The sequence below is a fragment of the Helicoverpa armigera genome, chromosome 16, assembly GCF_030705265.1.
Source record: "Helicoverpa armigera isolate CAAS_96S chromosome 16, ASM3070526v1, whole genome shotgun sequence".
Lineage (NCBI taxonomy): Eukaryota > Metazoa > Arthropoda > Insecta > Lepidoptera > Noctuidae > Helicoverpa > Helicoverpa armigera.
The window spans coordinates 4,316,981-4,330,870 of record NC_087135.1 but is presented as its reverse complement, the minus strand read 5'-3'; the positions used below and the strand labels follow the sequence as shown (position 1 = coordinate 4,330,870).

General features: G+C 34.9%; 1 protein-coding gene across 7 annotated transcripts in view; it reads right to left on the bottom strand.

Moving 5' to 3' along the window:
• Positions 1-2,520: 2,520 nt before the first annotated feature.
• LOC110384470 (fasciclin-2) overlaps positions 2,521-13,890 on the bottom strand; it is a 91,422-nt gene continuing 80,052 nt past the window's right edge. Inside the window, exons 2-17 of one of the 7 annotated variants that reach the window (XM_049844574.2) lie at positions 13,723-13,885; positions 13,148-13,308; positions 12,798-12,922; positions 12,576-12,716; positions 12,364-12,498; positions 11,956-12,263; positions 11,519-11,640; positions 11,220-11,370; positions 10,736-10,928; positions 10,157-10,431; positions 9,670-9,817; positions 9,215-9,407; positions 5,884-6,079; positions 5,526-5,630; positions 4,872-4,892; positions 2,521-4,518 (exon numbers count right to left, since the gene is read on the bottom strand). In XM_049844574.2, coding sequence (XP_049700531.2) covers positions 4,389-4,518; positions 4,872-4,892; positions 5,526-5,630; positions 5,884-6,079; positions 9,215-9,407; positions 9,670-9,817; positions 10,157-10,431; positions 10,736-10,928; positions 11,220-11,370; positions 11,519-11,640; positions 11,956-12,263; positions 12,364-12,498; positions 12,576-12,716; positions 12,798-12,922; positions 13,148-13,308; positions 13,723-13,885 — 2,567 coding nt within the window. In that variant the 3' untranslated portion in view covers positions 2,521-4,388. The other 6 variants (XM_049844577.2, XM_049844576.2, XM_021345758.3 and 3 more) reach the window with 6 other exon arrangements.

Genomic DNA, 13,890 nt, shown 5'->3' with positions numbered 1-13,890 from the left:
TCTCTTTTTAGTGTTGTCCTCACAGTAGAGGTAGTGTTGTCCGTATAAAACTAAAATGATTTAGTATACTTCGGTAAATATAGTATAGTTCCTTAATGTATGAAAAGAGAATATAACATACAGAACAATAAATAAGTCACAGGATAATATTAGTCTAACAGGTACTTGGGTTACATTCAGATATATAGATGAAAAAAAGCAATATTAAAAATGTATTCAACGAGTTTTAAAATAGAAAGTGCATTTTTTGCTGTGCACAAAAATATGAAGTGTCTGTTTTTTCGTTTATTTTCGGCCTGAAATGCACAGGAATATTGAATGTTATCTACATATATAAACCTTTCTCCCAGGTCGGGTAGTTAAAACATTCGGTTCAACAATTAATAAGACCCTCGGACGGAGCTAGAAGCCCGTTTACTACAATTTACGTGTGAAGTACTAAATCTGAACTAATCTGCAGCAATTAGACAGAGAACAGCTATTTACTAAATGAGATCTCCTATTCCGGGGATATATTGGTCCTATCATTCTAATTACTAAGACTAGACGAGAGGTTACTAATTAATGTTGATATCCAATTACATTATCTAGAGTAGGTATTCACTTTTTTGGGAGAATATTATTAGACAAATATAAAAAAATGTATACTAATATACTTGTATTTTAAAAATAAGGAAGGACAAAAAACTGTTTAAAAATCAATTTGTTTGTACGCTTACAGGCAAAAACGACTCCGATACTTATCCAAAAACGAGTTTCGCAAACTAATTTCAAACGGGGGATCACTTACACAAGCTATATTAAACATATCCTTTTAAATACGATCCCTAATTAAAAAGGGGCATCGACAGCCATCTTTTTAGGGGTGTATTTTTTCGTAATGACAACTTGTATCGGAAATGAGTCGACCTGTATTACTTTCCATTGTGTTTAGGGCTGTGCCCCGTTAGTAATCCGTATCATCTGCTACTGGGGCAATTATATGAAAGGGAAGTTGTTCGAAGCGTGCGTAAGCTGCCCCGTGAACGGCCCTAATTGTTGCTGCGATAACCAATATGGGCTTAGAGAGTAGGGTGACTACGATACCAAATTGAATTATTATAGGTATCTGATGCGAAATCCCAGAATTCGTAATTGCTTATACCAACAAGGTAAATTACAAAATTCCAGTTGATATTTGGTTACAATTTATTGCAAGACAGTGATATTAAATTTTTCTAGATTAATTCAGTCATGTTCCTCATTTAGAGCTTGAGCTGTTAATATCCGCCGACGACAAGCCTGTCAAGCAGTATGATAAATGACCCTTGTAATGATAAAACATCTACGTAATTAGAAGATTTTTCCTTTAATATTATGCTTGCTTAATCATGTTTTACGATCTCATACTTACTTTCGAGATTTTAGGAGTGTACCTACCATACAAGTCCACTTCATTTGGCTCGGCTGTCCCGGCAGATAGAGCACGCACGGGCCCCCTACAGAGAATGTCAGTGAAATATAAATTATAACAGGGCAGGGTGCGTCATTGTGTCCTTCGCTTCACGCATAGACCACAGAGATTGACTGCACCCCGCGGATCAAGCGTGACGCATTGCTTTTGCGAAATAGTGCTGCTAACTGCGTCACGGCTCATGAAAAGTCGATAGGTTCTATGGCATTCAATAAATTTTGTTCTCCTTGGCTGGTTGGCATTACATGTTTATAAAACATTTTAGTTTTAGATTTGGTATTTCTTTTGTCTGTGTGTCTGTTGTTATGAAACATAATCCTATTGTGTATTGTGTAGGATATGTAATTTATTGTATCGATTTGTATCGCATTAAGATGAAAAATAAGAATTTACGCTTAAGAATTTAGCCTAGTTAATATCAAATTCTTATATTTTTTTTAGCTAGGTTAAATAAAACTACTTTTACGGATTCTATCGCGGTTTAATTAATATTATTTGCCTATAGTTATTTTTTACATTACATAGGTTTCAATTATCTAGTTCAACAACTTCAACAGGTAATCCAAAAATAATGACTCTCACTACGGTATATTCGATAAAAATTTAAATCGGCAAGCGTAACAAAGCCCATCACTATTGTTAATACGCTACTAAGTGTTGTTGCACAACATTTGCGTCATTGTCCGCAAACTACGGGCCCCACCGCATCCCCTCACTAAACATTACATTGTTATAAGAATACCGATTAAAAAGCATAGCATTTTGTACCATTCCAGTAACAAGAATAAATCATGTTTCTTTGTCGACAAATTTTTTGGGCGTCCCTATTTTAATAGCTCTATTTAAAACGCAAATTAATATTAATGAACCGTGGAATAATATAAATTTTCACCTTTATAACTTCTTTAGAAATTAAAATTAGGAATGTCATGTAATGCAGCGCTTTTATTTTATTTTATTTTTTTATTAATTTCCTGGTTTTTGACAACTCTAATCTTTGACTTTCATTTATTATTCTTCAATCGGAATGCGTCTAATTCAGAGTTGTAAGAAATGATAGACAGAAATATTTTCAATACATTTATTTTCATATAAAAATGCGCTTCTCATGTTGTCGACACCCGGCCACTATAAGCTGACAGACATACGAACATACGATTAACATTGAAGCTTGTACACAAGGAAGCAGACGACTAAACGTTCAAGTTTCAGTTTGTTTGCAATTTGTTCGATAAAATAACTAATCTGATTGCCTTGAATTGTGTCTATTGAGGCAGACTAGTCGCTATTTAATGGATAAATTGATATCGATTGTCCGATTTATCCAGTTCAATAAGTTTCGGACTTGTTATTACAGTTTGACGAGACTTTGGTCACCAGTTCTGAGTCATAACTAGATTATAAGTTTTGGAAACTTCTCGAAATAACAGATCGTCAACCTGTAATATCAAACGCCTAACAATCGGCAAAGGTTATCATTTAAAACCGTTTATTCTCCATTTAGTTCATAAATTCACTTTGTTATTGAAGGCGCTGTATGAAGTTTTAAAACACTTTTAGATTTTTAGGTACAAGATGTAGATAAATACTATCAATAATAATAAAAATATCTTAAGTATATGAAGCGGTTATAAAAACATGTTTTCGACTCAATTTGAATTTACTGCTAAATTGCCTGATCACTTTAAAATTGGATGACAAAACTCTTTTTCTAATTTAGCAGTCTAATTCAAATGACCACAATACACATGAAAAACAGAAGTATAATAAACTCTTAAAGCTAAGAAGTAGCCTATTAAAACTAATATCGAGATCGAAATATAAAAATATGTGTAGATAAGTATAAAGTGTATCAAAGTGTTAAGTACTGAGTCTGCATTGTGATGGTTGCGTTTGTGATCGAGATTTTCACAAAAACCTTCTACTTTTTATGTGTATTGTGCTGTAACATACCTAAATCATTACAATAAGTAGGAATATCTAAAACCTTAAATCATCTAACAGGTATACATTACCTAACTAACGATTTGTTTATAAAATTAAACATGACATCTAGGTGGCTTATACTGACATAAGCAAGCGTCAAGATTGTCTCATACAATCGTATTATCATTATTCAATAACAGTTATATCATTTTCATTATGAGATTGTACCGTCATAAGACGTTGAAAACAGTATAGAATTATTTACAGTCTTAACTATTTATTTACAAAGCCTATTCAATAACTTACATCTATAGTTTCAGATTTTTCGCTAAAATTAAAGGCAACGCACTTAATGAACTAAAACAAAAACAATTCGGCATATTGTAGTGTTAATAAACTATTTTTCAATTTGATTGTATGATAATATCATATTGGTTCAGTGTTATGTGATGGCTTATGATAAAATTAAGTACTTACTAAAAATCTATAAACAAGAAGATAGAATATGAAGAAAATATAAAAATAATTGTCTTTTAAATAGAGAAACAGTATGTGTATGAATTAATTTTAAAAAATATTGTGACGTGTATTATTACATATACATTATCCTATATACACTAAAGTATAATACCCTCATTATAGAAATACACTAAAAGGCACATTTCGTACCTCTTGAAGCAGCTGTAACTTTCAAGAATTTTATAAAGTGCGGAATCCTATAAAGTTCTATTGATAAAGACAAAAATGCCTTCGACGACAGATCCTAAGAAAATTGTATAAAATATTTTTGCGTGATTATATATAGATGTTATAAAAATATATATAGTAGAGTACCTAATATGTGATGATAAGTAAAGTTGAGATAGTAAAGCTGAATACTTAAGTAAACTTTTGGCAGTTTAAAATACTGGTCGCGCTCACATAAACACAAGCATATCGAATGTAACACCAAGTTTTGACGATTAAACATTCACAATCATAATCATTTAATACATAGTGACTTAGGTACCTAGACGGCGGAGTTCTTGCCTATGATTGGTCCTCCGCTAGTGGCGTATACTCTGTGACCGTCGAATTCCACTGAAGAGTTCCTTTTGATGGCATCATCGCTCGTATCCTTGAGAGGTTCCTTTTCGTCCCTGTGACAGAAAACAGATTAGATATGGCTCACCTTAATAATATTAATTAGGCTTTATTTACAGCACGTCATTTTGTTAAACGTTGCATTTTTCAATTCACTTCTGAATTCGACATAATGTATTTAATATGTTCCATATAATGCAACGTTCAACGATGACCAAACAAAACTACGCATGATGGATGTTGTTGTGAAAGATAAGATACAAAGATGTGGTGATATGATTGAAGGTAAATAAAGCGAACACAACATTAAGCCGAGAATTAATGCAGAATATAATTTGGCAGACACTGCAATCACGAAACACAAGGCACAAACAAAAACTGTTAATAAGGACAAAGTTGAATGTCTTACACTGGCGTGGTTGGTACATAGCTACACGTGGTTGATATGAGGCAGCATTGGGAAATACAAATAATATTTATTAGTGGATTGTGCAAATAGACAAACATGTAAAAGTCAAACTATGAAAACCCGTGACAAGAGTGCTTGGGGAAGAGTTAACATAAGGTAATGTTGGGATTAAACAAATAAACTCCAAAAGAAATAAGAACGAAAAACTGTCGTAAGAGATGTTCCAGTTTAACAGAACTTGACCGAAATTCTCGAGTATAAGACCTGGCACCTGCTTCCAAATACAAATATACAACTGCTGCTATAAATTAGTTACCTTCAAAAAGCGGCACTGTACACTACTTCACAACTACAACACTTGAACAGTCTTCAATCAAAAGCGTTACTGTTTCTATAATCATCTCCATAGCTATGTACAAAAGGCAAATCGCGAAGCTTTCCGTTCTTGATATTTACAAATTGCTCAGCCCCAGCGAAAAGTTTCATACATACGAGTACATCATCCCCTTTATTAAAAAGTTAATTGTCCGTTCAAACCAAATCATCGTTCGGTTCGGGATATGTCCTCCTCACGAGGGCCGAACCATATGATCCGCACAAACAAAGCATGCAGGCAGTCTCAAGGTTTCGTATGGCTATTGTGTGGTGCCTTACGTAGGGGTCGGCACGAGCTTGACCGGCGGCGGCAGGGGCGCGGGGGAGGGCGGCGCGCGCGGCTTCGTGCTGCAATAAGGGAGCGGGAAGCGCCAACCGTACAGACTAGCGGGCAGAAACATCTCTCATCGACACTAACACTTAACATGGAACACGGGACACTAAGGACAGGCTTTGACACAATTAACATAAGGAGAAATACATATAGATAGGTAAATTATTAAAGACAATGGAAGACTGGAGTGTAACGGTTATGATGTCGATGAAGTGCTGTCTGATGAACTGTTTGTTTTAGACACTTTTATTAATATTGTTACGAATATTCTTGAAGAAACGTTAAAAATTATTTGAACTTTACCTTCCCAACTTGGCTTCGTCGTCGTTATGTTTCTTGCCGCGTTTGCCACAAAGAGTCGCAATGACTCCTTGCCGTCTGAAGCACAGGAGAAGGAGGTCCACGATAAGAAGACAGATGAAAACTCCAGCCAGTGCCAGTCCAATTATCGAGCCACTAGACAAGAGCTGAGGTGGTGCGAACCCAGATCGTTCAACGCCTGTCAAAATAACATTGCTTCGATATATTATTTGAAGTACATTTAAGAGCAGTAGAAGCAAGATACCAGTTTGCTATAAAGGATAAAGCCAAAATGTGAATTTCAAATTACGTGGCAAATGTATCTACTGCTCTTGTTATTGTTAGTTTATGCATCATGTCACAGAAGCTGAAGATGTTAGATGACATGGAAGTGATTGTAATCAATGCAGCTTTAGCTGTTGTGTACTTGAAAGTTTGTGTTTTAAAGAAGTCGTACACAGCCATACAGACATTCATTGCAATCAGTAGTTGGTGACAAACAGGGAGTGCTTTCAGATACAGAAATCGTGCACCCAATCACCGGCAACTATTCTATCATTGTAAGACTCATCGGATATTTTGGAAGAAAGCTCTCCGCTAGAATGAAATGGGGTTTGAATGAAAAATGAAAGATGACGAATGATAGAAACGAAAGATGATGATGCATAAAACGATAACCTTAAAATTAATTATAATAATGTAATAATCATTAGAAAGAAAAGTTGTCAAGATGCAAACATTCCAAATGATTCTGTTTATCGCAAAATAAATGTTCAAACCCCATGACAAGTATTTTTTCTATTTAAGCAGTATCTGTATCTAATTTAAACGTATGATAATAATAATAATATAAATTTGGAACAATAAACTGTTTAAAAACAAATAAATATTGGATGGAACTCTATTAACCATCACCTCAGTACACATTTAGTTTAATTTTAGGAAAATATAATCATCGTTGTTTGAAAAACTTTGAATAACGATCCATTTGAGGTACATAAAACTTTTTTGATTCTTGTAGTTTTTCAAGCAACAACTTTTTTATCAACATCTAATGAGATATCCTAAAACCTGATGAAACTGCCAGTGGAAGTAGATTCGACAATCATATGCTCCGGTCACAACGGTCTGACCAGAAGCAGTGTGTTGGCAGTTCCATAGATTACACCATCCATGCTTGGAAAAATAAACCGCACGACTAGGGTAAACTTTAAAATCCAAAAATAAACTCTATAAACATTGTCATCTATCATGACTACTAATATAATTAAAATGATTAAGACTGAAAATATATTTAAAATAGGAATTGGTATAATGTTGAGTCGACAATGTTCGGACCATGCTATCGGGACAATGTGAATTAATCAGCGTTTGAAGGGTGTACATGAAGATCATGCAATAGTAATTAGTACATTCCAAAGGAAACTAGCAGCAGGATTATTAACTATTAAAAATATCATATTAAGTAAAATTATATTTACCCAAATTTCAGTCAGGGCGACACAAACACACTTGTGTAACGATCAACATTCATAAGGGTTAATGGATTTCTTGATAAGCATCTTGACAGCTTTCTTTTTGATCTCTTATTACTCAGTTAATCATTAGTTTTATGGGGTACATTAAGGGATGAGGGTTATGCTAATTTCATGGAACTTGGTGATGGTAGTTACATTTAGAAAATGAATGAAGTTTTTCCATGACACCAATACCTTCTACTGATAACGGCTAGTACTTATTTACAGCTAAGTAATTAGGAACTTCATTCATTTTATGCACTATACAGAAAACTACAAATGGCATACTTTGTTTTGAAAACATTTATTATTTTTCACATTGGTCATATTTTCACCTAAACAGATCACAATTCGAACTCCTCGCAATGCTAGTGGAACCATTATATTTTCAACCGTCAATAAATCAACATTCATATTCCGTTCGAACTCCATGTTATCATTAAGATGGACGATTTCTTTTCCCACCTTTATTCTATATCAAAAAGACAAAATAGTCATCAAAAATTCGTACACAAATCTTATGAATTCTTATACAACTTTCTATGTTAAAATGTAATGGATGCCTTAATTTTTGGCATTTCTTTCTTAATTAACACTATATTACGATTTTATACTTTGGCAGTGTTAATTTATTAGCCGTTAATTACCTACGTTAGATTATATTCAGCTTTTAAATTAAGTATGGAATGAAAATCTCAGTATAATTCAAAACGCCATTCCGAAATTTGATCAAATCATATTAAACTTTTAATTATTTAATAGTAGAGACACACAATCGGAATCACTAAACTTCAGAAATCATTTGATGATATTTTCCAACACAAACAACATTTACAATTATTTACACATCAACAAATTGCATTATCACAACAAGTATTTTCCCTAAATAACAACAGTCGTCTTTGGACTTGCTTAATTTAGATGATTATTTAGATTTTAACTATTAGTTTATATTATGTAAAACATTATAAATATAATCGTCGCTAGGACATCCGTTTTAGTGTGAGCCCATCTGAAATGACTTGGACATCCATTTGGGTTACCTAGAAAATATTTTATTATGATAAATACGTATACTTTAATACGGCAAATAAAAAAATCTACAGTATGAAATCAACAAATAAATAAATAGGCAATTCAAACTTACCACTGGTAATAAATTAACACCAACATAATATAAAATCGTCAATATGTAAAACTATAAAAGTACTTTATAATTAAATTCAAATTATAATTGTACTCAAATACTAAAAGTAATTTTTAAAATAATAATATAAAAATTATAGAAAATGCATGCCAAAATACAACAATTTCACACACTCCTCACAGTCAATTGATATTTGCAATATTTTTAAAAGTATTTGTACATTTTACAAAATATGTTAATTTTATTTTTTAAGGCAAGATTTTACAATAAAATTAAAATATGAATGATAATTAGTAAAAAAAACCATTCAGAAAATGAAGAAAAATAAATAACACAAAACTGGTTAACAAGCGGATGACTTAATACTATGAATAAATTGTACTTGATCGAAGAAAAGCAAAAAAACATAGAACCACTGGAGACACATGACAGGTAAATAAATTCGTTGTAAAATAATACTTTACAGGAGCACGACAAAATAAATAAAGTTAAATGCGCACAAAACACTAGTTCGAGGTCTGAGTTCACAAAACCAAACACAAAACAAAGGTGAGGAGGCTGAAGAAAGAGTAGGTCGTTGCTTGCGAATTGTATATTGATTCTGAGGCGGTGTAAACGTCGTAGAAGCCAGCCCTTACGGGAACTTCATTAGTCTCCGGATTGTACTCACCGAGAGCCGTTTGGACGTAAAGTTGTGCAGGCAGGGAATATCCGAGGACGTTGTGTGCCCGAACGTGCATTCGGTACCGCGTGTCTGGGTGGAGACCACGTACTTCGTAACTGATTGCCTCGAGGGACTTTAGCTCCTCAATGACGCATTGAGATTCAGATGCGATGCGCCATTCTCCACTTACTTTCAGCACCTAAATAAAATTCAGAATGTTTTACTACTATCTACGGATTTTGGACCGTTTTTCTTAAACGATAACAGGATTTACCAAACGTTTATCCTAAGAGAATATTATAGGCAAAAGAAAGACGATCATGTAATAAGTTTATCCTATTCTGCGTGATATGAAAAGCGAAATAAATCACCGAAACAAATCTATTGAAAGCGTATGTATTGTGTGGGGAAATAGGAATATTATAAATATTATGTTACAGCACAATAAAAAAGAAACTTACGGGGCAGTAGCTGATCTCATACATATCGATGGGTTCGCCATTGTTGGCGGGTACGCGCCATCTCAGCTCATATCTATCTGCGTATTTACCATGAATAAGCGATTCTGGGCTTTCATTTTCCCACCATTTTGGTTGCTCTGGCGGCGATCTAAAAAGTAAGCCTATTGTTAATGCGATGATAAATGTTGATATTGTGATTTATTTCATGCGAAAATATTTTCAGTCGATTGCGTACAGAAAAGACAGGGTTATATTTATAACTAGAGCATTCAATGAGAATTGTTTGAATGCCTTTCCATCATTAAGATTCCGTAAGCACGTATTAGAACAATTGGATTGTACGCAAAGTAAATATCTAGGCATTCTCGAGACGACAGGCATCTTAATTCAGAGTCTGATTGAATCCTAAATATGGAACGTAGTAATGGTACTCAAGAAATGTTGATGAATCGTTCTACAAATTAGGTTAAAGGAAATAGAACCTTACCTCCTAGGCATAATGACTGTAATCGGGGCACCCCAGCTGCCGGGGCCGACGCGGTTCACGGCAGCGAATCGAAAATCATAAGTGAACATCGGCCTCAAATTCTCCACAATGTACGGCGAATTGGCAGACCAAGTCCTGTTTTGGGAGAGATTCCAATCGAAATTGCCATTTTCCTTGTATTGGGCTGTGTAGGCCAATATTGGTGGGCCCATATCTTCAGCTGGCCCCACAATATTGAATGATACTGATGTCGCTGTTATTGTTTCTTGTTTCGCCTGAGAAATAAAAGGGACTCCATATCAATCACAAGTGAATAAGTACATAAAATGCTGGATAAGGCGTAGCAGTCGTCACTATATATATCTCAACAGCAAACATTTAATATTTACTTAATACTTCTATTTGCCATCCTTAAGAGACAATTTTTTTTTCTTCAAAGTCTTCCAAAATAAAATACCTTCACCCATAAAAGGTACCTCACAAAACTTTCAAGGCAAAGTCTCAAACATTCAGTTAATCACTGGTCAATCTTTGCAATTACTGCCGAAGCAATCAGGCTGTAATTACGAATTAACTTACTTGAACAACGGGCCCCGGTGGGAAAGCCTCTCTGAACTGAATGATGTGTTCGGCTTCACCCAGCGTGTTGGTGGCAATGCATTTGTAAACGCCGTATAGACCTCGGTCAGTTGGTGTGATGATGATGTAGCTGGACGGACCTGAGCCGTAGATCTTCACTTGGGGAGTTTCTACCAAGTCTGTATCACGGAACCTAAGTAAAATAATTTAAGTATTACGTTAGGAAATTGTTGGCATTGCTTTAAAATTACTCTCTGTAGCATAGCAAATGTGTACTCCACTTTTTGTAAAAAAGGCAAAAAATGCAATATACATAAAAGTGTTAACTTTGATCGTATAAATAACGAAACATGTTCAAATTACCTACATCTACCTACTTATGTAAAGGAAAGGTACATAATTCAATTTCAATAAAACACTCGCCCAAATCGGGGAGAACTAAGTGAATTGTCTGCATTAGTTTCCTTTGTTTTAACGCACTTACCTCCATTTAATGGTAGCATTCGGGATACTCTCCGCCGTACAACTTAAATTAGCGGGACGGCTGTTCCAACTCCAGATAGGGACTGTCGGCATGTGTTCGAAAGTCGGCTTGAAGTGAACTGTTAAATGTCCATTCTTTCTTGCCTCACCGCCTAAAGAAATGGGAGAAGAAAAAGGAGTTAAAATGAATTTGAGAAATTACAATTTTGACATAGTAATCGCTCTAGGAAAAGTAGAAACAAAAAATATATACTTTTAAATGTTCCGTTTAAATATGAATAGAAATACTCTGTTACTTACCGGCGTTTTCAGCGAAACATTCATAAAGGCCATCGTCAGTTCTATTCAATTTAGTGATCGTGATAACTCCACTAGACTCCATCTGGTCGCCAGTCTGTCGACTGCTCGTTTCGATCGTAATCCTGCAAAAACGCCTTATTTAACAAACTTTCCAACGATCTATAAAAACAAATGTTGTCTGTATTTAAAAATAAACTTTTATTTCATAAGCTTAGCAGTTCACAAAAAAAGTTTTATTTTGCTTAATATTCTCCCTGTAAAGACTTTATGGAAAGGGGTTTTTGTTTAAAAAGTTTTATAATAGCTTGAATTTACTTCCGCTTTTTATGAAAATTCTCATTTTGTAATAAACTTGCTACTTTATTGTTGGTAGCCCTATTGTACCACCTGTGTTAATGAACATAGTAAAACAGCATTGTTATAGCCAATTGTCTTACCTGCCGTCGTCGTTAGGTCCATTCAGGAAGCGGTCAGGGTTGCTCAATTTGCGGAAACTAATGCGGGGCGCGGGCCGGCCGGTCGCCTTACATTCTAATCTACCCTCTTGCTTCTCTGGGGCGGTTGTGTTGAATAGTTCAAATATTCTAGGCTTGACCAGCACTTCTACTTCGATTTCTGTTTCGTTTTGCCCAGCTTGGTTAACAGCACTGCAGATGTATTTACCGTAATCACCGGCTTCAACGCGATCAATGGTTAGAAGTCCAGTATTTTCATTGACGCTGAACCGAGAGGTACTTGCTAAGTTCTAAAAATAACATTTCGATATTAGTTTTTCATTTGGTACTATGCCCTTAAAAATAAAATATGGTAACATAAATATTTTTTAATTAACTTTTGATGTTTACCTCGCGTGTTGAAGCTTTGATCCAAGAATAAGTAGGAAGTGGTTTTCCTCTCGCTTTACATGAAATAGCCGCACTTTCACCTTCCTTGATTTCGACTCTCGGTTCCCTTTCCTCCATTTCTGGTGCGGTGTAAACCTGTAACATAGTTATTGTTAATTATCTCAGTCTTTTTAGAGATACATTGTACTATAACTACTCTAATATTCACTTACTTCAAGTTTGATGTTTCTCTCAGCTAATTCACCAGTTTGAATGACCACAGCACGACAGGTATAAGTTCCATCATCACTTTCTTCTACGCCTTTGATCATTAGTCCATTTGCGTGAATAACATATCTATCACCAGTTACAACCTAAACAATAAAATAATCTTTAAAATGATCTGTATATCTAATAACATTGGTAGGTAATGTATTATTTGTTTTGTTACTTACAGGATTGCCTTCCTTGAACCAATCAACTGATGGTGCGGGCTCAGCTGTTACTTCACACATGATTTTGAAATCTTTTCCCTTTGTGGCGTATTGATTTTCATTGGCGTTTGTCCAAGTGATTGCAACTAAAATATTAAACAAATCTCATTAATATCAAATTCGTTATGTCGAACCAAAAATATTGCATCTTTTCAACTTAAACTAACAAATAGTACAGCATCATTAACAGATTCTACAGAGTACATGCACACAAAATAGCCGAACTTTTTTCTTTCAGATTCAAACCCAGATTCACACCTCCTTGAACGTAACAACGGCAATACAACACAATAAGGTTATAAAGTACTCACTGAACGTATCCAATACGACACTGGCGCTCAAAGGCATGTTAGTGTAAGTGGCGACACAGGTGTAGTTGCCAGCCATGGCGGTGGTGATCGACGATATGTATAAGAGCTGCAGCTGCTTTGCCGGCATCGGTTCTGTGTAGATCTCGGGTCGGGTGCCGGCTCTGTATTTGAGGAATGGTTGAGAGTTACTCTATTGTATGTATATAAAAAAGAAAATCGGATCACAGAATGATAGTTTTGTTTTTCATAGACCGGATAGTCATTATAAAGATGATTTTAAGTTCATAATTTTGTAGAATCATAGTTTTTAATGTGAAATTCTAATTAATCCTTAAAATACTTTACCAAGCGGTAAAATCGAATCGTATCGAATGGGAAGCGGGAAAGACCTAATTCATCCATCTTTGCAAAAAATATTCTTCTTTATTTACTTTTACGCAACGCCTATATTCGGCAACATTTATTAAAATCCTGTCTATTTATATATTAGTTTACTCGTCATATCCTCTTCAACTACGAATCAGTTGAATTCTCTATAAGTTTTTTTTTTATCTAGTTGAACTTCAGGTACTTACGCGGCCTCATTAATGACGAATCCTTTAGGGTCCTTCCATTGGGGTTGTGTAACGAGCGCCGGGTCCGGAGCGTCCACTTGACATGTGAGTACCACTGACTTGCCCACTGCTACCGTCTGCTGCTTCTGCATCGGGAATATCCTTAGGGTCTGTGCTGAACATCCTGAG